This window comes from Mastigoproctus giganteus, chromosome 10, assembly GCF_048544385.1.
Source record: "Mastigoproctus giganteus isolate SK-2022 chromosome 10, ASM4854438v1, whole genome shotgun sequence".
NCBI lineage: Eukaryota > Metazoa > Arthropoda > Arachnida > Uropygi > Thelyphonidae > Mastigoproctus > Mastigoproctus giganteus.
The window spans coordinates 142,281,528-142,308,283 of NC_143584.1; the positions used below are offsets into that span (position 1 = coordinate 142,281,528).

Sequence of the window (26,756 nt, forward strand, 5' to 3'; positions counted from 1 at the left end):
CTCGCGTTGTTAGCAACCAATCCAATGCCTAAAATTCCAACTGTTGTAGCGGGTAATTTTAATTTGCCACGGCCTAGGCATGGGGATGCTCTTGTGGGCCTGTAATTTTACACGATTAGCAGTGCAACCAATTAGAGCGAGTGAAGTGCTGGACCTAATCTTCCATAACTTGCAAGTCATCAAACTCTTGCCTAGTGACATCCAATTCCAATCTGATCACTCGCCAATTGCATGTAAACTATCCTTACAGAGAATTCCCATGGGTTCCCTGACGAGTACTCTGCTGGCTTGCCTAGGATAGCCTTCTCTACTAAATTTCTGAAGCTGGACATCATTCTCCAGTGCTTGATTAGGTTTGACTGGGCATGTCTTTGTTCTGAGCCATTGGAGGATGCCATTATGCTCTTGTCCAAACAACTGAAGGTAATTGCATTATGTGGTATAGCCAGGATTGGTAACAGGTCAAATCGGTGTTTTATTAAGGAAACTAAGTGGCATTCATCATGAAGCATAAGCCCTACTGGAAATGGCAGTAAATCCAACATCCCTCAAACCTTTCCATCTTTAAGAAAGAAAGAAAGAAAGAAAGAGCATGCTTCTTGAAAAAGAAAAGGCAAGTCCTTAACCAAGCTGTTCTGGATAGGTTGAAGAGGGATGGAAGGATCCTTTTTCATCATCTAGCCATTGACCAAAAGCTTGTCCAGGAATGGGCACAGTTCAGCTTTTTGCAGGCAGATTTTCCTGATCCTGATTCCTCTCTTGGGTAATTTATTAATGATGTCATTAATAACTTACCCAACAAAGCTACTGTGGGTCCGGATGGTTTCCCACGCTTTATTATCAAAATTTACAGCATATACATAGTTGACCTTCTTCACCTTTTCAGACAAATTCTGATATCTGGAATAGTTCCTTCGATTTGAAGAACTTACTGTGTTAAGCCCATTCCAAAGATCAAGAAACCTAGATCTCTTAAAGACCTGCAACCAATCTCCATCAGTTGTTCTTTACTCAAAATTTTTGAAAAAGTGATTCAGCTAGCAATTGCCTAGCACTGCTTTGGACACAGGCCCAGAGTACCTGCATATCATTCTGCACAGGAGATCGACAACAACCAATCTTCTTGATACCCTCTTCAGAAAATTCAACAGACCCTTAACAGCAAATCACAGAATGATATCATATTCCTGGACATTAAATCAGCATAATGAGAGAATACACCTTCCAGCTCTTTTTACCATTCTGAAACACTACTTTGGCCTGGCAGAGATACCTTACTTCAAATTTTAAAGTCAATTTTATTTCCTAGACACCTGTCTTTGACCCACAACAACTTCCAGGTAACTATTGACGTCTCACAAGGCATCCTGCAAGGAAGTGGGCTTTTAGCTATCCCGTTCACAGCAGTTTTGGAGGCTTTCCTAGCTCAAAATCCTAACTTCTTACGCTGACAATTTGAAGTTCAGCGTGAGCTCAGATCATAATGATCAGATTCACGATATCAACCAACAAGCTTCTAGGCAGATATTGAGCTTGGAAAATTATCTTACCACAATTAGGCTGCATCTGAGCCCTTCCAAATCAGTGCAACTACTGATAACTGAAAAGAGAGTCAAAAATGAAATTCAGATCTTTGTTAGTGCAGAGCCGGTGCAAAAAGTGACCTCCCATACTGACCTTGGCCTCATCTGGGATCTTAGGCTCACCTTTCAGCCTACTTTGTCAGGATGAGGCAGAAGATGTACGCAGCTCTTTGGGCTGTGCATCGGTCAGCGTTGCTTGTTCGGCACAGCCTGAGGAGTATTACTCCGATCCCTCTCTACACATCAGAAATTTGCTCATCTGCCCCTGCCTCATACCTTAACAAGTATCTCAGTTTGGAGTACTGGTTGCTTAGATGGATGAACAGGGTGGTAGGCCACCCTCTAACTATCTTCAGATTGATCCTACAAGCAAATCTGGGCACCACTCCCTGGAGACATATCATCACAACAAAAAAACGTCTTCAAGCTTGCACAGCTTATAATGGGACGAATTGATGCTCCATTGGTATCCACATTAATCTCTGGCCTGAAGAAGGCAAGAGGGGAGCACCCCAGCTCCTGTCTCCCTCTACGTCTTACACTGTAATGCATTGATTCTCTGAGGGACATGTTTCCAGCCAATTGGCTCTGGATCTTCAATAAATTTGGGATATACCCTGATAGGTTCTGTGAAGACAAGCTCTGCAGGAATGAAATCCTCAAGGACCGCTACCAGATAATGAATCTATGATGTTCATTTGCTCTTGGACATGACTGACTGCTCTCTTTTTTTTTTTTTTTTTTTTTTAACTTGCCTATTTGCATATGACAAAGACTTTGTTTCTGTCTCCATGCAATTGTATATTTAATCCTGTAGCATTCTTGGGTCAAGCACACACGTACTCTTGTATATTGTACATGTATTCCTCACACTTCAGTCCATAAATATTCATGCTCTTCTGGCACAGTTCTGCCCCGGGGTGACCTAAGGTTTCTTGTGGTAATAAACTGATTTTAATAATAATAATAATAATAAATTTTCTGTTTATACTCCGGGACGACCAAACGGTCAGAGCAGTTCACAAGATAGACAGAATACAAGAATTAACACCGTATTCAGCAGTCACGGGCTTGAACCCCGGTCACTCAAGACACGTGTACTTATGCACCCGCGCGCGCCTGACCACTAGGCTACGGCCACTGGACTACCAGCCTGATGGACCCGGGTTTGAATCCTGCATTGGTGGAAGCGAACGTGGCTCTATTACGCTGGGAGACCCATATAATAATAATATTAAATGATAAAAAAAAAAAAAAAATCCCAAAAGTTACCCCATTGGACTTAACTTCCCCAAGGTCGGAGAGGCGGCTGAGGCAGATAGTGGGGTCATCTGGTGTCATTCGCGAGAACTAACTAAATAAATAAATAAATAAACCACTGGACATAAGCCGAAGCTAAACAAGTCCACCTCCATAGATGGATGATGTCGCAGATAAATATTATTCATACTGCATTGAGTATGGCACAGGATAAAGTCACTCGCATTCAGGCCTTAGGCAGAGGGGTCGGTTCGAAAAGTTGGAGACTGTCTCCCAAGCAAAACAGTGGAGCAAGTGGTGCTGTTCTCCGTAAGGCTACCACAAGAGAAGGGCAAGGCCGTCTAGCCCCACCAACTGGAAGTGTTTCCTGCACAGCTGCACTAGTGACCACCCAGGAAGGAAAAAAACGCCATCGCATGAAGTGGAGCATTGAAATGAATACATACATTATGCAAGCATACTATGAAATAACCAGGCTAGAGACCAATACGACAATGTACAGATTGTGACTACATACCAACTGGTTGGAACAATACCCGGATATAAAATGGTTTATAAAACTTAAAATTCATTTACATATGAATTGTGCATTTTATTTTTTTAAAATATTTTTTCTGCATGAAATGCTTGACATTTTTTTGCATGTTGATATTTTATTAGTATAATAAAATATACATTTCAGCATAAAGTAATTGTATTCACAGTAATAATTTCTTAGCTCATTTCGTTTTTAATACTTGCAGATCGATCTATTAAAGAATTCGAACATAGATGTTCAAGCAGATAATCAGATAGAAAGTAGGTTACAGCCAGAGGGCAGTAGTAGTACTGAGGACTTCATTCAGAAACAAATAGAAAAAGAACGAGATGATGAAGGTGATGTTGCTGCCCTCAGAGAAAAAGCAAGTGTTTTACCTTTGTTTTAGATTTAGAAGAATCAACCTCCAATGTGTATTTTGCTGAGGTTATGCTAATGAAAATATTCAAATTTCCTTATGTTTTAGCTGAGCTTTTAATGTAATAATTACAGGTATTAAGAAGGTATTAATATGTATTAATATTAGTTTTTATTGAGAAGGTATTAATAAGCAGGTATTAAGCTGAGTGAGAAGGCAAATCCCAGTTTTTTTTTTTTTTTTTTTTAAATATTTATACAGCCTGCTAATATGCACATGTACCCTTTTTTTTATCTCAGGTTTGTATGCATTGATGCAGGTTAGCTAAGTACTGTTGCTTCCTAAGGCAGCTTGTATTTAGTCAATCACTTCAGTTTATTGCTTGAAACAGTATAGAATGTATACCACAAATTAGAACAAAATTCACCCCCATGATTACCACCATTAAGTTAGCAGAAGTTCTAACATCCTAACTGCAGTTTTATTAGAAGCACAAATGCTGTCCTGTTAATTTATTTATCACACATAACAGAAATTATGTAAAACTCTTGCTCATACCATAGGATTTATCCATTATATAGTGAAAAAAGGTGCAAGCATAAAGTGCATAATTTTTACATACATGTTAGTTGACTCACATCTGTGAAAACCAAAACAAGCATATAATAAACTAAATACAAGTACAAGGTATGGCAGTAAAGTTGCTGAACTGGTACTGTTGTGGGCATGTTCAATGAGTTTGAAAAAAATTTAAGTGGAATGTTGTAGTTCAAACTTCCTCCAAAAGATGGTGGTATGGAGATTATTCAGTAGGCCAACAGGTTTCAAGTAGCAACCAGTTTTGTTAGTAGTGTTAACATTCCAGATCATTATTATGCAATAGAACAATGAATGAATATTAAATTTTGCCTTAAACCAAAAAAAATCTGCACCAGAAACATATGAAACGTTAAGAACTGTAAATGAAGCATGAAGTTGTACAAGTGTATTTGAATGGTAGTAGTAATGGAGGCATGTGATGCAAGAAAGCAAGCATATGAGCTTATGCAGCATCAGGCAAAAAAAAAAAAATAATAATATAACCAATTTCACACATCCGTTCCCTCTAAAAGTTTGTTCAGTTCCTCCTTGAATTTATTTAAACTATCAACTTCTACAACGACAGATGGAAGATTGTTCCAGCAATTAACCACCTGCTGGCTAAAGGGCAAATTTTTGCACATCTATTCTACAACTGTCTTTCCTCAATTTGAATTTGACCCCTCAGCTTTGTAATCTGAGCAAGAGGAACAATCCCATCAGAATTCAGAGTGCTCAATCCATTCAAGGCTTTATACACCTCAATCAGATGGCCTCGTAGTTGCCTAGTCTCCAGACGCTATACAATTTCCTGAACTTTAGCCTTTCTTTGTAACAGCACCCCTTTGTTCCCCTCACTAATCTTGTTGCCCTTCTCTGTACACACCCAAGCAACTCTGCATCCTTCCTAAAATGATGTTTCCAGACCTGAATGCAGTATTCAAAGTGTGGCCTGACCATTGCTTTATACAAAGGGATAATCATCTCCTTTTCCCTACCAGCAAAATTCCTGTATATCATTGACAGTACCCCATGACCTGCTCTGGCAGCCTGTCTATTGCTCAGAAAACTTTATATCTGACTGCACAATTACTTCCAGATCTTTTTCATTTTCTACCACCTTAAATGTAGTTCCACACAGTTGATGTGTTTCTCTGGGGTTACTTCTACCCATATACAGGCAGTTCCCGCTTTACGAGTTTTTTTTTTTTTTTTTCAAATAACAAGTATCAACAAAATCGAAAATATGAACATTAATTACAAAAAATGAATGTTAAACATTCATAAATACTGCATTTCAAACCACGTGTGTAGCTATACATTACAGTGTACCCTGCTTTACGATATTAATCCATTACCATCATATCGTGAAAATATCATAATGTGAACCCAATAACACATTGTTCTTTGGTAATTCATTCCATGACCTCGGTAGTTGAAATTTTCACTATATAACTAACTCTCTAAAAGGTCATTTTGATAGTGTAAATTGTATTAGTCCAATTTAAAGCATTAAAATGCACTATACTTTCATCGTTATCATATTTTCTGTTATAAGAACCAATTTTGAACGGCTTTGTGATATTTTTCTAAAGCACATTTCTGGAGGTCATGACCACAATTTGCACTTTCCAATTTATTGGGGGTTTCTGTTAGTGCAATCAATTATAAATGGGTAGTAAACTCGAGGTTATTGCATTTGCGAAAATACCAATAGCTGGAATTGTGTGGTTTTTGTGTTGGTGAAACGTGTTTCCCCTTTACTGAAATCTTCAATCGTATAAAAAACAAATAAATTTTCAGAATCTTCTCTTCATTCTTTTTTTTTTTTTTTAAGCTTCGTAAACTTGTTACTCTGTGCAAATTGTGTTAGTTGCAATTTGTGTGTTTCGTTAAAAAATGCTTATGCATGCTATTGAAATTTATAAAGAAAAGAGAAGATTATCTTGGAAATAAACATCTCTTGAAGCATTTCTGAAGAAGGTGACTCCTTGTGCAACAAACCAACGAGTGCTGAGGAAATTAATGATAAACGAGTGAACATTTAGTCAACGAGGGTGATGAAGAATAAACATTCTTTAACATTTGTAAGTCATAAATAATTTCTCTATTATAATTTGCTTGATTTTACAGGCTACATTTTCATTTCTTTGGAGAAATCAATCATTGTTTAAACATAAACTAATTAGCTAACTAATTTCATTGTTGATAAACGTAACTCCTATTTTTAACATTGTCTATGGGAAATAAATTCCCTCTTTACGAGTGCATGCTAGGAACAAATTAACTCGTAAAGCCGGGAACTATCTGTACAGTACTTTGCATTTGTCAATGTAAAACTTCAGTTGCCAGTTCTCAGCCCATCTGCACAAATTTTCTAGATCCTGTTGCAGTAGCACACTGCCATTACTATCATTAACAACCCTGCCAACTTTTGTGTCATCTGCAAACTTCAACATTAAGCCTGATATACCTTCATCAATATCATTGATAAATATACAAAACAACAGTGTGCCCAACCCCAAACCCTGGGGACTCCACTAATAACATTAGTCCACGAAGAGCATTGATTACCACTCTCTGTCTTCTCCCATTGATTACCACTCTCTGTCTTCTCCCATTCAACCACCCTTTTATCCATTCTTGCAACTTATGCTTAATACCATACTGTCCAATTTGTACAGTAATCTTCCATGCACATCAGTGTCAAAAGCTTTCCTGAAATCCAAGTATATGATATCAAAATTATTTTTCATCCAGTTCCTTTGTAACCACATCATAGTATCCAATCAAATTTGTCAGACAAGACTTTCCCTTAACAAACCCATGCTGTGTCTGAATTATTACTACAGTCTTGTCTAGATGATCCTTCAGTGCATCTTTAACCAGTGACTCCCTTATTTTCCCCAGAACATAAGTTAATTTAACTTATGTTCAGGATAATTAAGTTAAACTAACTTAATTGCTCGTGTTACCCTTTCATCCCTCTTTGTGAATTGGGGATACATTTGCACATCTCCAGTCTGTGGGGACTTTGCCTGAGTCCAAGGATGCTCTAATAATAATAAGTGGTTCAAAGATTGCTGTGAGGATGTTTGCAATGACTGTCTGCCAATCTCTTGAAATGAGGACCAAAGTTGCAAAACTCCTGATTGTGTCCAGATATCATCTTTTGAACCTCAGAATGATAGTTGATGAGTTGGATATGAATAAGGAGACAGATTCATCAAATTCTGGATGAAGATTTAGGGGAAAAGGAAGGTCTGTGCAAAATTTGTGCCTTAAAACCTCAGGGATGAGCAGAAGCAACAAAGCATCATACAAAGATTTCTTCCAGATTTTCTTCCAGTTTTGTTTACAGAAGTCCAGGATCAAGACAATACCGATCAAATTTTTCAACAAACTGTGCGATTCAGAAGGAATTTGTATCTGAAGGGTAGATAGCTAACCTGCATTCTGTGTACAGATGCTTCAAAGAGTATACAAGTACATTTCCCAGGTGAAACTGAAATTTCGAGAGAAATGCAGCTGGCTCTTGTTGAATGACATTTATTGTCTTGCTGCTCTAGGTAGTCAAGGAGTGCTTCTGCATCGTTTAAAGTAACATTGTGGCAAATTCTTTGTGACAAAATCGACTCTTCCTCTTTTTCAGGTTCATCATCATTATTTAGTGGTGGTGCAGCAGATTGTAAAATTTCTTCATCATTTAGTACTTCATGGCCAGCATGTTAGAATCAAGCCCATCATGAATTGCTTGCTCATCGACACCCCTGCACCCACAAATGTTGCAAATTTTGTAAAATTTCTGGTACCAGATCTTCACAGTTTTCTTCAAATCCTAGGAATCCTGGAAAATTTTACACAAAGACCTCTTTAAAGTTATGCTTTGTATTGATTTCCATGCTGTTGAAACTTTGTAAATTGCATCCAATACAGTCAGGTTTTTTCAAAATGTCAATAAATCACAATCATTTTCTTCTGCTAACTGGATAAATAAATTTCTGCGATTTTGTTAACATAAATTCTGTAATATATTGTAAATTTAAATTTTGTAATCTTTCTAAAGTTCAAATTTTATGTAAATTATGGTTGCTACAAGATCCAATTACAATACAAAGTCCAGGGACATGAGGATTCAAATGGAAATGCCTGTAGGCATTTCCAGTGTGAGTTGCAACTTCATCATTTGTATAGCCTGTGGCATGTATTCTAAGGTAGACAGACCTAGCTCAACTGATGATTCTTTCTTTTCTTTGCAACCGATGTAGGGACTGTACCAATTTCAAATAACAAATTGGTGCATTACAAGAATTTGAGTCACTGAAGAAACGAGTGCTTGCCCTAGAAACAAATGTAATTGAGAGCTTGTTAGGGACTAAAATATCTCCTGACCTGCCAAATGATGCGCCCTGATTTGGGTCTCAGAAAAGAATAGTCCAGTGCACACTATCTGATTGAAGGTGATCTAGTTTTATTGGGAGTCTCTATTGTCAGGGTAACATGTTTTGTGATAATAATGACAGAGCCAGAGTGTGTTTGTCAGAAGCAACATTTGATGATGATGATACCAACAGATTTCAGATTTTAAGAGAGGTAAAGTGAGAATTATTATTCGATGGGTACTAACAATATTAAACATACATGATCTGACTACTTGCTGGATAAATATAGGACTATGCTGAAAAAAATACCGCGAGTTAAGTCAGAATGTGTATGTGTCTGCAATTTTGCCCATATTTGATAGGAGGGATTATGAGAGCATTCTGGATTAACTTGAGACTTGGGGAATATTCAAGGCTCTTGAATTTATCAGCATGGCCTGCATTTTTAGATCAAAGGAATCTATTTTGTAGATATGGTATTCATTTGAACAAAGGTGGTGCAAGGTTTTTGGCAGTGCCACTAAGGAATACCCTAAGGGTTTAGGGAAACTGCTAGTTGGGGGAGAAGGGTAATTATGATCGACGTTTGTCTGATGATATGGGTCAAAGTAAGGCTTGCACTCACCTCATGAATTCTTATTTGTTGCCACAACAGCTGATGTTGATAAGATGTTCTGAGGGTAGCAATGTTTCAAATGGGGGGGGGGGGGAAGTAAAGCTTTGGATAGAAACCTAAATAACTTCAAGGGGGTGTGACAGGGTAATAAATTATAGAAGATTACTTAGTCACAACTGTGTCTACGGTAATGTCAGAAGTGTTGTCAATAAAATGACTGAATTTGAACAACTGGTTAGGACAACTAATGCTGATATAATAGGCTAATAGAAAGAAACATGGTGCCACCCAGGAATTGGTGATGATGATGAGTTTCACTACAGTATATGTAATGTATTTAGGGAAGATAGAAGGGGGTGGAAGAGTCGTGCTTCTTATCAACAGCGGCCTGAGTGCAAAAAGAGCTTTTGCTGAGTCTGAAGTTACATCTGCTAGGATAGAATCTGTGTGGTATGAGTTTGTTGGAAGCAAAGGAACAACGAGAGTGGGAGTAATCTACAGACCAGAAGATTGTAAATAATATATCTTTACATGCAGATGGAATGGGCAAGCAAGCGTGAATGTCTAGTTATGGGTGACTTTAACCTGCCCCAGACTAATTGGAATGGAAACTCGCAATGGGGGAAAACTTTTTGAAAAAAACTAGTTGATTATTATTTGTACCAGCATGTTAGAAAAGTACTAGGAGTGAGAATATTCTTGACTTAGTACAGGAATATATTCTTTCTATATTCCTGTACTAAGTTCTGTGACTAACATCACAGAACTTAGTACAGGAATATGGAAAATATAGGGAAGATATCATCTCCAGGACATCACAGGACTTAGTACAGGAACCATACATACCTTTAAGAAAATATTGTAGGAGGAGGAGTCGGAAATGGATGACTGCAGAGCTGGTTGGTAAAATAGAGCAGAAAAATATAGCATGGGATAGTTATTGAGCATTGAAAAGTACCCAAGCCTATAACAGGTAAAAGTTGATCTGTAATAGTACCACAAATTAGGTCAGGGAGGTCAAGGCTGCATATGAGAAAGCATTGGCTAAGAGAGAAAAGAATGGGGACAAGGATTTTTTTCATCTATATGAATACAACAAGGGAAAAAAACTATCAGATCAGACCCTTGTACATCGGGTGTGGGAAAGCCATAGATAACCCAGCTGATGTTGCGGATGAATTGAATAGGTACTTTACATTGGTCTTTACTGATGAAGAACCGTTCATGCTGAGAGGAGGCTGAGCTATATGCAATTAATGATGTCATAATTGCAGATTGTTTATAAGAAAAAGTTTTGAGCATAAAGGCAAGTAATTGGAGGGAGTGTATTAAACCATTGAGGTTAATTATGAGGGCATCTTTGGATTAAGGGAGATTCCTTTGGATTGGAGAAGTCAATGTATTGCCAATACATAAAAGCAGTTCTAAGAGTGAATTGGTAACTACAAACCAGTTAGTCTGACTTCAGTTATAGGAAACATCTTAGATGCAATGATTAAGAGTGCAATCCAGGAACATTCAGATAGATTGGCACTTTGAAGGAATTCAACATGACTTTGTTTAGAATAAATCATGCTTAACTAACTTAGTAGGCTATTTTGACAGTTACTCATGAGCTGGATTTAGGGAATACGTTTGACAGTTTATTTGGATTTTAGCAAGGCATTTGACTTGGTCCCTCATAAGAGATTACTCTATGAGGGACCAAAGGTTTATTTGGATTTTAGCAAAGCATTTGACTTGGTCCCTCATAAGAGGTTACTCTATAAGCTTGAACACGTTGGGATTACTGTTAAGATTCTAAGATGGATTGCTAAGTGGCTGCAGTGCAGAAGGCAGATGTTGTGATTAATGGATATTCTTCAGATCGGTGTAATGTCAGGTGTGGGGTCCCTCAAGGATCGGTTCTTGGACTACTGTTGTATCTCATTTTCATAAATGACATCAATGAAGGGATAGAAGGCGCGATATCAAAATTTGCAGATGACGTAAGGATTGGGAGAGTCTTTACTGATGCGTGCCAAGCAGTGCTCCTTCAGGATGATGTGAATAGACTTAAAGATGGTCAGAGAAGTGGCAGCCATGTTTTAATGCTGCTAAATGCAAGGTTTTGCACTTGGGGAATAGCAACACACAAATAAATTATACACTTGGAAAGCAGGGAATTAAAAATAGTGGAGGAGTAAAGGGATCTGGATGTTACAATATGGGCAGATACTGTGTTCAAGTATGGAGACCTCATCTGAAAAAAGACATTGAACTTCTTAAAAGGCTCCAAATATGGGTAACTGGAGCTTGGCAACCAGGCATCTCAGGTGACCTGATTAAGGTTTATAAGGCTCCGAGAGGGATTAGTAAGAAGTGAAGGTGGAATTCGCACTTTATAAAGAATTCCAGAACTATAGGCCATAAATTCAAGTTACAGGGGTTGAGGTTTCGATTAGATTGTAGGAAGTTTTCTTGTAGCCAGTGAGTCGTTGATTGTTGGAACAAGTTGCCCTTGAGTTGAGGCTGGCATTTTGAATAAATTCAAAGGTCAACTGGATAGTTACCTGTGTGAGAAGGGAAGCATATAACTTGTATTTTCTTATCTACTTGGGTTTTTTTTTTTTTGCCAGTGCAGTAAAAGCTGTGGCTTTTACCATTGGCAGAGACTGGTATTGTATGATATGGTGGGATGCCAGTTTTTGGTGGGGAACACCCAGTATAATAATAATAAAAAAAAAAAAACCACATATGTGATTGCTTGAGTCAGAGATTCTGGGATTGTGTCAGATTGCCTTATCTGAGTGAACTGGTCTGCTGTGTGTCTGTGTTTGCAGCTGAACTTCTTTACTAGTAGTTAGGGATGTTATCTATTCCTGGGGTTAGCCAGTTGTGGGACTTCCTGATTTGCTGTTTGTAGTTCTTCCTTCTGAATCTCTTATTCTGTGATCTCTGCTATGTCGTTGGTTTTCTTCCATTCTAACTTTGCTACTTTACAGGTTGCCCCAGAACTCCTGGAGTGCCTTCTGGTCGAATGGGGGATTGACTTCCTTCTCCTCATGTTTATCTGATTGTCCTGTTGAAGGCTCTCTGGTTTTCATCAAAAATCCTGTTGTCTGCTTTCCTCTGGGCACTCTCCCTGTAATGGTGAAGTCTGAGTGCCAGGAGTTTCTGCTTGTGGGTGTCAGTGTTCTTCAATTCTCTGATTATAGGACTTGTGGATGTTGTCTTTCTTTAGGATGGTCTTCACTTTTTTAATCAGCTTCTTACTTCTGTTATCTTGTTGGTACTGGGTCAGTTGGTCTATCTTCACTTTTATGTCTTCTGCTGTAACCTGTAGTAGTAGTAGTAGTAGTGGCACATGATGCAAGAAAGCAAGTGTAGGAGCTTATGCAGCATCAGCCAAAAAAAAAAAAAAAAAATCACACCATTCCCTCCAAATGCCTGTCCAGTTCCTCCTTAAATTTATTTAACCTATCAACTACAACGACAGATGGAAGTTTGTTCCAGCAATTAACCACCCGCTGGCTAAAGGCAAATTTCCGCACATCTATTCTACATCTGTCCTTTCTTAATTTGAACTTATGTCCCCGTAGGTTGGTAATCTGAACAAGTGGAAGGATCCCATCAGAATTCAGCGTGCTCAACCCATTCAAGGCCTTATAGACCTCAATCAGATCACCGCGCAGGTGCCTAGTCTCCAGCCACTGCAATTTGCAGAACTTAAGCCTCTCTTGGTAAGAGAATCCCTTCATTTCCCTCACCAATCGTGTTGCTCTTCTCTGTACATGCTAAAGCAAATCTACATCCTTCCTAAAATGAGGCCTCCAGACCTGTACGCAGTACTCAAGGCGTGGCCTGACCATTGCCTTATACAGAGGGACAATCACCTCCTTTTCCCTGCTGGCAAAATTCCTATATATCATTGACAAAACCCCATGACCCGCCTAGCAGCCTGTCTGCACTGCTCAGAAAACTTCATATCTGACTGCACAATTACTCCCAGGTCTTTTTCATTTTCTGCCACCTTAAGTGTAGTACCACACAGTTGGTACGTTTCTCTGGGGTTACTTCTACCCATATGCAGTACTTTGCATTTGTCAAGGTTGAACTTCAGTTGCCACTTCTTAGCCCATCTGCCCAAATTATCTAGATCCTGTTGCAGTAGCACACTGCCATTACTGTCATTAACAACCCTGCCAACCTTTGTGTCATCTGCAAACTTCGACATTAAGCCTGATATACCTTCATCAATATCATTGATAAATACACAAAACACCAGTGGACCCAACACCGAACCCTGTGGGACTCCACTAATAACATTAGTCCACGAAGAGCAGCACCCATTGATTACCACCCCCTGTCTTCTCCCACTTAACCATCCTTTTATCCATTGTAGCAACTTACCCTTAATACCATTCTGCTCCAATTTGTACAGTAGTCTTCCATGCGCAACAGTGTCAAAAGCTTTCCTGAAATCCAAGTATATGATATCAAAATTATTTTTTGCATCCAGTTCCTTTGTGACCACATCATAATAACCAATCAAATTTGTCAGACAAGACTTTCCCTTAACAAACCCATGCTGTGTTTGAATTATTGCTGCAGTCTTGTCTAGATGATCCTGCAAGGCATCTTTAACCAGCGACTCCATTATTTTACCCAGAACAGAAGTTAAACTAACTGGTCTGTAATTACTCGTGTCACCCTTCGATCCACCTTTGTGAATTGGGGACACATTTGCACATCTCCAGTCCGTGGGAACCTCCCCTGAGTCCAAGGATGCTCTCATAATTATGGCTAAGGGTTTGCTTAGTTGCTTTGCCGCCTCCTTTAAAATAACTGGATAGATCCCATTAACCCCAGGTGCCTTTCTTATGTTTAACTTCAACAATTTCTCCTCCACTTTGCTCTCAGTTATTACAAAATCATTAAGCACACTGCTACAATTTGATAACCTTCTTCCATTTTCAAATTGTAATAATTCCTCACGTGTGAATGTAGATGCAAAATACTTATTCAGTTTGTTTGCTATCTGAGCAGGATCATCAACAGTCGAACCATCGATGTCAAGTGGACCAGTCATATTCATCCCCTTCCTTTTAGAGTTTATATAAGTAAAGAAATCCTTGCTGTTTTTCTTAGCATCTTTTGCCAAAGATTTCTCGTAATCCGCCTTCGCCTGCCGAAACTCCTTTGTGACCTGATTACAGACTAGCTTATATCTGCCACAGGCTTCTGCGTCACCTGATAATTTATATGCATCCCATGCATTTTTCTTCTCTGTCACGAGTCTCATTAGTTCATTTGATAACCATTTAGGCCTAAACCTTGAACGATATTTCTTAATCGGTATATAAAGTCTAGTAGCTTCCACGATTAATTCTTTGAATGCTTCCCACTTAGAATTTACTGTTTGTAACAGCATCAGTTGATCCCACTGTACAGAATTTAAAAACTGTCTGAGACCACTGTACTCCCCTTTACGGAAGCAAAAACCCTTTCCTTTACCCCTGACGGTAGTTACCTCTTTGAGTAAATCCCACTTCAGCACACTGTGATCACTGCCACCTAGTGGTTCCTTTATCTGCAAATTCTTAATACACGAATGATCACTGCTGATAACCAGATCAAGAGTGTTACTTTCTCTGGTTGCCTCTCGAACATGCTGCTGCAGAAAACAATCATTCAATAACTCCACAAAAATCTGACTAGTGTGTGAGTGACCAACCCACAAGTTCCAGTCAATACCTGGGAAGTTAAAATCCCCCATTATAAGACATTCTGATTTACTGGCCCACTCTATTTTTCTGTACAATTGTTCATTGTACTCATTCAAGTCATTAGTCCTATAACACACTCCTACTCTTATTTTTCCTTTCGCAGTGCTTATCTCACACCAAACTGACTCAACAGAGCACTGTTCATCTATATTAACTGGGTGCACTTCCTTTGATTTTGTTTTTCTTAATTAACAGCATAACACCCCCTCCCTTTCTGTCCTGCCTATCCTTTCTGTCCTGTCTACACATTGTACTCCCCAAATTCCAGTTCTGCATTCCTTATATCTTTGTGCCTCTGCTATCCCAACAATATCCGCCTTTGATGTCTTGACCAACACTTCAAATTCATCAAATTTATTTACTATACTTCTAGCATTGGTATACATGCAAACATACATGCTCCTATGCCTATTCCCTGTTACCCTAACACATCCCATATACCCAACTATTCCATGATGACTGCCATCCGTCCCTGAAACCCCCAACACCCCTCGCTCCAGGTCGCTTCTTATTCTAATAGAAGTTGTGCAAGAATCACCTTCACCTCTGCCTGCGGTTACTGTTAAACTATTAGTCTTTGTATCCCCCCAAACTAGCAGTTTTCCGACCCACCTAACACTGCCTCGATAGCATCAGCAAATATTCTTGCACACTTTCTATTTAAGTGTATCCCATCCCTGTAGAAGCAATCTCTCCTGTTAACAAGTACAGTCCAGGCTGAAAAAAATTCTACCCCTTGAGCCTTGCACAATCTCTCCAGGGCCGAATTGATCGACAAGGCTCTCATCATGTACTCCCTCCTATCGTGTCTGGGCAGAATTGCAGACACTTTCAAATTCAACCCTATTTCACGGCTTTTTTTCAACAGTGACCTGTACTTGTTGAGTAATTCCGCCGGTCTCCTACTCTTAATATCATTAGTACCAACGTGTACAACTATATCACCTTTTGTGCCCTTGAAAGATGATATCCGCTCTACAACGTCGTCAACCTTTGCCCCTGGCAGACATACCCTGGTCCTGTTCCACCTATCCTTTTTACAAAATATATTCCCCGTCTCCCTGACAATAGAGTCACCAACAATAACTAGTTCCTTTGGGACCAGCGCATTCTGCTTTGGAGATTGCCGCTGTGTTGCCTGATGCCCAGGAGTGAGCTCTGGCGTTGAGTTGGGCAGCTGAGAGCCTGATGGGCCCCTCAATTTAGATCTTTCGAGGGCATCCACCCTGTCCTTCAAACTCTCATATAGGCCCATAACAATGCTGAGTTGTCGCCTGATTTCCTTACACTCCTTACATCGCGCACACACAAAGACATCCCCCATGGCAATATCATGTTCCGTTCCAGAGAGTTCGGCAAACATTTCACAAGTTGCACATTTTTTTAGGCTGTGATGCGTTGGAGAATTGCCCCCCTCAGTTCTCCCCCGATTCACAGCACTCCTGCCACTTTGTGCCCGTTGCTTTGCTGCTCTAGTCTGGGGCATGGTAGTTTAAATTAATAAAATCAATAAATTAAATATCAATAGTATTTGAATAGAAACTATTAAATAGAAACAGTGAAGCGTATTACTATATAATTATGCATTAGAGCTACCTAGCTACCTCAATTAAAAAATTTGAATTCCCTACCACTATATCCAAAAACAATGGCTACAAAATGGAACGAAATAACGGTTTTACCTATCGTAAGTAAAATCCACAAAAACTCTTTATCTAAATTAAAAATAAAAAATAACCAGCGTAACTATAACTATATGACTACGTATTAAGTACAATATAAAATAACAATCATGTAAATAAAAGGCAAACACTTATCGTTTTTGCGGAGCCTGTAACTGTCAGCTGTAACTTTTAAAGAGATTCAGCGCCCTCTATTGGTACTAGTATTCTTTCCCAGGCTGGTGGGTCCTTGTCTCTATGTTTAGTTTTCTGTTAGTCTCTATTTTCTCTTCCATTCATCCTGGTGGCTGCTACAGCGGCACAGTAAATGGCTGTGTGGATGGTGTTTAGTGTTACTTTGTTGTTGTTGAGGTAATCTAGTATTATTTGCTGTTTGAGGTGGTCTGTGACTTGTCACAGGATTCTAGTGGGTCTCAGCCTCAGTATGGTGTGGGTCTATGTGAGGTCCATTCCCTCAAATTATGCTAGGACCACTTGTTTTCTATTCTGGATATTGTCATCTCTTCTGTGTCCAGTTTTCCTTAGTTGTAGTTCTTATACTTGGCATTCCCTCTCTAGTTCAGTTGGATCCATATTCATTGTTCTTTGTAGTTGGTCACTAACATCCTGCTTGATTTTTTTCAAGATTGCAGGAGCTATCAGGTTCTTTGTGACAATGATCAGTCTCTGGTCTGCTATTCACTCTTTAGTGACCTGAACAGTCGCAAACCATTCCTACCACTTGGTGTGTAGTTTCATCCTGTACATTGTCATGTCTGTCTCCAGTTTTATTATTTCATAGTGTGCTTGCAGGATGAATGCATTCATTTTGATGCTCCACTTCATGCATTGGCATTGTCTTCCTTTCTGGGTGGTCACTAGTGCAGTTGCACACGTAGTGCAGTTGACCATCTTCCAACCAACTTCCAGTTGGTTGGAAGATGGTCTTGCCCTCTTTGTAGTCACACAAGAGAAAGCACTACTTGCCCCATTGTCTTCCGCGGGAGACTTTGGTGACTTTTTGAACCGACCTCTCTGCCTATGGCTCGAACAAGAGTGACTTTATCCTGTGCCACACTCGATGAATTATGTTCAGTATTTCTACTTCTCATCTTCATCCAGCTATGGTGGTTTACCAGTTATAGCTTTGGCTTTTTGCATTCATTGGTGGGTGGTAGTTATTGGGAGAACCAGATGTTGCTAATCTCTGTCTCAGCTGTCACTTCCAATTTGGGGAGGTTGGTCCATTGAAGCAACTTTTGTGATTTTTTTCCACCCTCCCCATATTGCTTTTTTTTGTGCAGAATTCGAACTCGGGTCCATGATATTGGTACTCCAGCATTATAACCACTGTGCTAATCATGCCCTATTATAACAATAATAATAATCACCTTGGTACGAGTACCCATCACTCGGATAGAACACCCCATCAGGGAGAAATAATACAATAATATTAATAGTAGTAATAGTAGTAGTAGAAGAGATCGAAGCCATGACAGAGGTAAAGACCTACAAATATCTGGGGATGATATTCTCACCAGTTAGAACACAAGGAGAGCAAGGCCTGCCTGAATACCATCAGAGACTAAAAAGTTTGATAGAATCAAAGCTAAATTGCGGAAACATGGTCACAGCCATATTATGCAATCCCGGTACTAACAAAATACTCCTTTGGGGTTTTAAATTGGCCCAATAATGAGCCTGAAGGAGATTACTAGGTCGACAAGGACAATGATCACCAAGAGCCATTGACACCATCCAAAGTCAGCCATCGAGAGACTGATCATAGCCCTCAAAGGAGGAGGGAGGAAGCGATCCGACAGACGTCATTGAACAAGTGAAGAAAGTGTTTAAGAACCTGCAGAATTCCTTCCAGGAAAACACAGCACCATTCTACCAAGCCATAAGAAAGATAGACAAGCCGCACTCAACCTTAACAAGGAGACCTCACTAACATGAACAGAAGAAAAAAAGACAAAGATGGGCAAAGAAGGCACTCCATGACAGACACTACAAGGACCTCCATCAACACTACATAGATAAGTTCAATGAATGGGAAGCTCTTCCCTGAGACTAAAGGATTCATGTTTGCCATCCAGCATCAGGTAATCGATATTAGGAACTACAGGAAATACATTGCATTTCCTGTAGTTTCTGCTTCACTGTTTCTATTAGATAGCATAGTATTGACATTTAATTAATTTAATTTATTGATTTTATTAATTTAAAATATCATGCCCCAAACTAGAGCAGCAAAGCTACGGGCACAAAGTGGCAGGAGTGCTGTGACTCGGGGGAGAACTGAGGGGGGGGGCGATTCTCCAATGCATCAGAGCCTAAAAAATGTGCGACTTGTGAAATGTTTGCAGAACTCTCTGGAACGGAACACGATATTGCCATGGAGGATGTCTTTGTGTGTGCGCGATGTAAGGAGTGTAAGGAAATCAGGCGACAACTCAGCGTTTTTATAGGCCTATATGAAAGTTTGAAGGACAGGGGTGGATGCCCTCGAAAGATCTAAATTGAGGGGCCCATCAAGCTCTCAGCTGCCCACATTAATGCCAGAGCTTGCACTTGGTCATCACGCAACACAGCGGCAACCCCCAAAGCAGAATGCGCTGGTCCCACAGGAACTAGTAGTTGTTGGTGACTCTATTGTCAGGGAAATGGGAAACATGATTTGTAAAAAGGATAGGTGGAACAGGACCAGGGTATGTCTGCCAGGGGCAAAGGTTGATGACGTTGTAGAGCGGATATCATCTTTTAAGGGCAGAAAAGGTGATATAGTTGTACACGTTGGCACTAATGATATTAAGAGTAGGAGACAGGCAGAATTACTTAACAAGTACAGGTCACTGTTGAACAAAAGCCGGGAATTAGGGTTGAATTTGAAAGTGTCTGCAATTCTGCCCAGACACGATAGAAGGGAGTATATGATATGAGAGCCTTGTTGATCAATTCGGCCCTGGAAAGAATGTGTAAGGCTCAAGGGGTAGAATTTTTTCAGCCTGGACTGTACTTGTTAACAGGAGAGACTGCTTCTATAGGGATGGATGGGATACACTTAAATAGAAAGGGTGCAAGAATATTTGCTGATGCTATCGAGGCAGTGTTAGGTGGGTCGGAAAACTAATAGCTTGGGGGGATACAAGGACTAATAGTTTAATAGTAGCCGTAGGCAGAGATGAAGGTGATTCTTGCATAACTTCTATTAGAATAAGTAGTGACCTGGAGCGTGGGGTGTTGGGGGTTTCAGGAACGGATGGCAGTCATCCTGAAATAAGTGGGTATATGGGATGTGTTAGGGTAACTAGGAATAGGAGTAGGAGCATGTATGCTTGCATGTATACCAATGCTAGAAGTATAGTAAATAAATTTGATGAATTTGAAGTGTTGGTCAAGACATCAAAGGCGGATATTGTTGGGATAGCAGAGACGTGGTGTCACACAGATATAAGGAATGCTGAACTGGAATTTGGGGAATACAATTTGTACAGACAGGATAGAAAGGGAGGAGGTGTTATGCTGTTAATTAAGAAAAACATAAAATCAAAAGAAGTGCATCTAGTTGATATAGATGAACAGTGCACTGTTGAGTCAGTTTGGTGTAACATAAGCACTGCGAAAGCAAAAATAAGAGTAGGAGTGTGTTATAGGCCTAATGACTCGAATGAGTACAATGAACAATTGTACAGAGAAATAGTGTGCTAGTAAATCGGAATGTCTTATAATGGGGGATTTAACTTCCCAGATATTGACAGGAACTTGTGGATTGGTCACTCACACACTAGTCAGAATTTTGTGGATTTATTGGATGATTGTTTTCTGCAGCAGCATGTTCGAGAGGCAACCAGAGAAAGTAATACTCTTGATCTGGTTATCAGCAGTGATCATTCGTGTATTAAGAATTTGTAGATAAAGGAACCACTAGGTGGCAGTGATCACAGTGTACTGATGTGGGATTTACTTAAAGATTTAATTACCATCAGGGGTAAAGGAAAGGGTTTTTGCTTCCGTAAAGGTGAGTACAGTAGTCTCCGACAGTTTTTAAATTCTGTACAGTGGGATCAACTGACGATGTTACCAACAGTAAATTCTAAGTGGGAAGCATTCAAGGAATCAGTCGTGGATGCTACTAAAAGTTTCATACCTATTAAGAAATATTGTTCAAGGTTTAGTCCTAAATGGTTATCTAATGAGACTCATAACAGAGAACAAAAATGCATGGGATGCATATAAATTATCAAGCGACTCAGAAGCCTATGGCAGATATAAGCTAGTCTGTAATCACGTCACAAAGGAGGTTAGGCAGGCGAAGGCAGATTACGAGAAATTCTTGGCAACAGATGCTAAGAAAAACAGCAAGGATTTCTTTACTTATGTAAACTCTAAAAGGAAGGGGATGAATCTGATTGGTCCACTTGACATCGATGGTTCGACTGTTGATGATCCTGCTCAGATAGCAAACAAACTGAATGAGTATTTTCCATCTACATTCACACATGAGAAATTATTAAGGTTTGAAAATGGCAGAAGGTTATCAAATTGTAGCAGGATACTTAATGATTTTGTAATAACTGAAAGCAAAGTGGAGGAGAAATTGTTCAAGTTAAACATAAGAAAAGCACCTGGGGTGGATGGGCTCTATCCAGTTATATTAAAGGAGGCGGCAAAGCAACTAAGCAAACCCTTAGCCATAATTATGAGAGCATCCTTTGACTTAGGGTAGGTTCCCACGGACTGGAGATGTGCAAATGTATACCCAATTCACAAATGGTGATCGAAGGGTGACAAGAGTAATTACAGACTACTTAGTTTAACCTCTGTTCCGGGTAAAATAATGGAGTTACTGGTTAAAGATGCATTGCAGGATCATCTAGACAAGACTGCAGCAATAATTCAGACACAGCATGGGTTTGTTAAAGGAAAGTCTTGTCTGACAAATTTGATAGGATATTATGATGTGGTTACAAAGGAACTGGATGCAAAAAATAATTTTGATATCATATATTTGGATTTTAGGAAAGCTTTTGACACTGTTCCGCATGGAAGACTATTGTACAAATTGGAGCAGAATGGTATTAAGGGTAAGTTGCTACAATGGATAAAAGGATGGTTAAGTGGGAGAAGACAGAGGGTGGTAATCAATGGGGTTCGGTGTTAGGTCCACTGTTGTTTTGTATATTTATCAATGATATTGATGAAGGTATATATATATGGCTTAATGTCGAGGTTTGTAGATGATACAAAGGTTGGCAGGGTTGTTAATGACAGTAATGGCAGTGTACTACTGTAACAGGATCTAGATAATTTGGGCAGATGGGCTAAGAAGTGGCAACTAAAGTTTAACCTTGACAAATGCAAAGTACTGCATATGGGTAGAAGTAACCACAGAGAAATGTACCAACTGTGTGGTACTACATTTAAGGTGGTAGAAAATGAAAAAGACCTGGGAGTAATTGTGCAGTTAGATATGAAGTTTTCTGAGCAATGCAGACAGGCTGCCGGGGCAGGTCATGGGGTTTTGTCAATGATATATAGGAATTTTGCTAGCAGGGAGAAGGAGGAGGTGATTGTCCCTCTGTATAAGGCAATTGGTCAGGCAACACCTTGAGTACTGCGTACAGGTCTGGAGGCCTCATTTTAGGAAGGATGTAGATTTACTTGAGCGTGTACAGAGAAGGCAACAAGATTGGTGAGGGGAATGAAGGGATACTCTTACCAAGAGAGGCTTAAGTTCTGCAAATTGCAGTGGCTGGAGACCAGGCACCTGCGCGGTGAACTGATTTAGGTATATAAGGCTTTGAATTGGTCTAACATGCTGAATTCTGATGGGATCATTCCACTTGTTCAGATTACGAACCAAAGGGGGCATAAATTCAAATTAAGAAAAGACAGATGTAGAATAGATGTGCGGAAATTTGCCTTTAGCCAGCGGGTGGTTAATTGCTGGAACAAACTTCCATCTGTCGTTGTGGAAGTTGACAGGTTAAATAAATTTAAGGAGGAACTGGACAGGCATTTGGAGGGAATGGTGTGATTTTTTTTTTTTTTTTTTTTTTTTGGCTAATGCTGCATTATCTCATACACTTGCTTTTTTGCATCACATGCCACTACTACTACAGATGAAACATGTTGGTGATGCTATCTGGCTCCCTAAACAAATCAGCACGTCACTGCAGAATGTAGGGTAATCACACAGATGGATTACACTCATAGATGTGACCAATGTGGCCAGGATAATACATCAGAAGCTTTGGCAAAAACAGCAGTTAATCAAAGTGTACCGTATTACAAGTATGGACCCAGGTCTTACTAGAGATTCCTACTCACAACCTATCCTGGGACTGCCATAATAACAGACAAGATGACCCCACACAACAGACCAGACATAACCCTCATAGACAAAAAGGAAAGGACTACCTACTTGATTGAGATATCTGTGCCCAACACCAGCAATCTCCAGGAAAACCTATGAGGAAAAGATCAGCAGGTATGCAGACTTAAGACAGGAATTTCAAAGAAATATGGCATAAGGAACAAGTAATAACCATCCGGATCACTGTGTCAACCACTGGCATGGTGCCAAAAAGCCTCCATAAGAACCTAGCAGCAATAAGCCTCCCAGAGAACACTTCCATTGAACTCCAGAAAGCCGTTATCCCGAACACCTGTAGCATAGTAAGTGAGCTCCTTGACCAACAGTAATAATAATAATAACAACTTGATACAACCAACCACCCCATGTACTTGGTACCAGCACCTGTCACGTAGTGCAAAATCCCATAAAGACAAAAGTTTTTGTAATAATAATATGATGCAAGAAAAAAAATTTATAAAGCATTAGCCAAAAAATAAACCAAAATAATAAAAAAAAACTTCTGCACATCACTTGCCCATCCCCTCCAATAATTTATTCAGTTCTTCCTTGAATTTATTTAAACTATCAACTTCCATAATAACAGATGGAAGTTTTAGCATTAGCATTAGCATTAGTAGAGGCATTTGATGCAAGAAAGCAAGCTTATGCAGCATCAGCCAAAAAAAAAAAAAAAAAAAAAAAGTAACATAAATAAATAAAAATAACCACTTCCACTTCACCCCTCTGTTCGTTCGAAATACCTGTCCAGCTGAGCCTTAAACTTATTTAGGCTATCAACTTCCACGACAAGGGATGGACGTCTGTTCCACCTACCAACCACCCGCTGGCTAAAGGCAAATTTCCGCACATCTATCCTACATCTGTCTTTCCTCAATTTGAATTTATGCCCTCTCAGGTGATTATTCTGAGCAAGAGGAAGAATCCCATCACCATTGAGCATGCTCAAACCATTCAAGGCTTTGTACACCTCTATCAGATCACCTCGCTGGTGCCTAGTTTCCAGACACTGTAATTCGCAAAACTTAAGCCTTTCTTCGTAAGAGCACCCCTTTGTCCCATTCACCAATCTAGTTGCCCTTCTCTGTACTCGTTCCAGCAGCTCTACATCCTTCTTGAAATGAGGCCTCCAGGCCTGTATACAGTACTCTAGGTGTGGCCTGACCATTGCCTTATACAAGGGAATAATCACCTCCTTATCCCTGCTAGAAAAATTCCTATATATCATTGACAATACACCATGAGCTACTCTTGCAGCCCGTCTGCACTGCTCAGAGAACTTCATATCTGCCTGCACAACCACCCCCAGGTCCCTTTCATTCTCTACCACTGTCAGTGTAGTACCACAGAGTTGATACGTTGCTCTGGGGTTGCTGTTTCCCATATGTAGTACTTTACATTTGTCAATGTTAAACTTCATTTGCCACCTCGAAGCCCATCTGCTCAACCTTTCCAAATCCTGTTGCAGCAGCATAGTGTCAGTAGTGTCCTTGACAACCCTGCCAACCTTCGTATCGTCTGCAAACTTGGACATTAAGCCTGATATACCATCATCAATATCATTTATAAATACAGAAAACAATAAAGGACTCAATACTGAACCCTGAGGGACTCCACTAATAACATTGGTCCACGATGAGCAGTGTCCATTGATTACCACTCTCTGTCTTCTCCCCCTCAACCACCCCTTTATCCATAGCAGCAATTTGCCTCCAATGCCACACTGCTCCAATTTGTGCAGCAGTCTTCCATGTGCAACAGTATCAAAAGCCTTTCTAAGATCCAAGTATATAATATCAAAGTTATTCCCTGCATCCAGTTCTTTTGTGACTGCATCATAGTATCCAATCAAATTGGTCCGGCAAGACTTACTCTTAACAAAACCCTGCTGTGTCCTAGCTATAACTGAAGTCTTGTCTAGATGATCCTGCAGTGCTTCTTTAACCAGTGCCTCCATTAATTTTCCGGGAACAGAAGTTAAACTTACAGGTCTATAATTACTTGTGTCAGCCTTTGATCCCCCTTTGTGAATTGGGGTCACATTTGCACATCTCCAGTCCATGGGTACCTCCCCTGAGTCCAAGGAAGCTCTCATAATTATGGCTAAGGGTTTGCTTACTTCCTTTGCTGCCTCCTTTAATATAACTGGATAGATCCCATCCACCCCAGGTGCCTTTCTTGTGTTTATCTTCAACAATTTCTCCTCCACTTTGCTCTCAGTTATTACAAGATTCTCTAGCTTACTGCTAGAGTTGAATACACCTCTGGCATTCCCCTCGCTGAATAACTCCTCATGTGTGAATGTCGATGCAAAATATTCATTTAGTTTGTTAGCTACCTGAGCAGGGTCATCAACAGTTGACCCATCGATCTCAAGTGGACCAATCTGATTCATCCCCTTCCTTCTAGAGTTTACATAAGTAAAGAACTCTTTGCTGTTTTTCTTCGCATCCCTTGCCAAGGATCTCTCGTAATCTGCCTTCGCCTGCCTAACCTCCTTTGTAACTTGGTTACAGATCAACTTGTATCTATCATAGGCGTCTGTGTCACGTGTTAATTTGTATGTATCCCATGCATTTTTCTTCTCTGCCATATGCCTCATTAGTTCATCTGACATCCATTTAGGCCTAAACCTTGAACAATATTTCTTAGTTGGAATGTAAAGCCTAGTAGCTTCCAAGATAAGTTCTTTGAATGCTTCCCATTTTGAATTTGCTGTTGGCAATATCATCAGTTGATCCCACTGTATAGAATTTAAATACTGTCTCAGTCCATTGTAGTCGCCTTTACGAAAGCAATACCCCTTCCCTTTACCCCTAATGGTAGTTCCCTCTTTGAGTAACTCCCACTTCAGCACACTGTGATCACTGCCACCTAGTGGTTCATTTATCTGCAGATTCTTAATGCACGAAGAATCACTACTGATAATCAAATCAAGAGTATTACTCCCTCTAGTTGCCTCCCGAACATGCTAATGTAGAAAACAATCATCCAATAAATCTATAAAAGCCTTGCTAGTGTGTAAGTGACCAGCCCCCAAATTCCAGTCAATATCTGGGAAATTAAAATCCCCCATTATAAGACTCTCTGATTTACTGGCCCACTCTATTTCTCCGAACAGTTTCTTATTATACTCATCAGAGTCATTAGGCCTATAGCACACTCCTACTCTCAATTTTGATCTCCCAATGCTTATGTCACACCAAACTGACTCGACACTGCACTGTCCAGCGGTGTCGACTGGCTTCACTTCCTTGGATTTTATGTGTTTTTTAACTAATAGCATAACCCCTCCTCCCTTCGTATCCTGTCTATCCTTTCTGTAGACATTGTACTCCCCAAATTCCAGTTCTGATTCCTTATATCTGTGTGACACCACGTCTCAGAAATCCCCACAATATCTGCCTTTGATGTGTTGAGCAATATCTCAAATTCATCAAATTTATTTACTAAACTCCTAGCATTGGTGTACACGCAAGTATACATGCACCTGTTTTTTTTTCTTAGCTACCCTAACACAACCCATGTGTTTACTTGTACCCCAATGATTCCCAGCAGTCTCTGAAATATCCTGCATCTTATTTTCCAGGCTGCAGCTCATTCCAATAGAAGCAGTGCAAGAATCACTTTCA

General features: G+C 39.8%; 1 protein-coding gene across 3 annotated transcripts in view; it reads left to right on the forward strand.

Moving 5' to 3' along the window:
* Positions 1–26,756, forward strand: part of LOC150079328 (uncharacterized) — a 486,833-nt gene that overhangs the window by 104,613 nt on the left and 355,464 nt on the right. For all 3 annotated transcript variants that reach the window (XM_090382736.1, XM_090382738.1, XM_090382737.1), the window contains exon 7: positions 3,587–3,745. In XM_090382736.1, the coding sequence (XP_090238862.1) occupies positions 3,587–3,745 (159 nt within the window). The remainder of the gene's footprint in view (positions 1–3,586; positions 3,746–26,756) is intronic.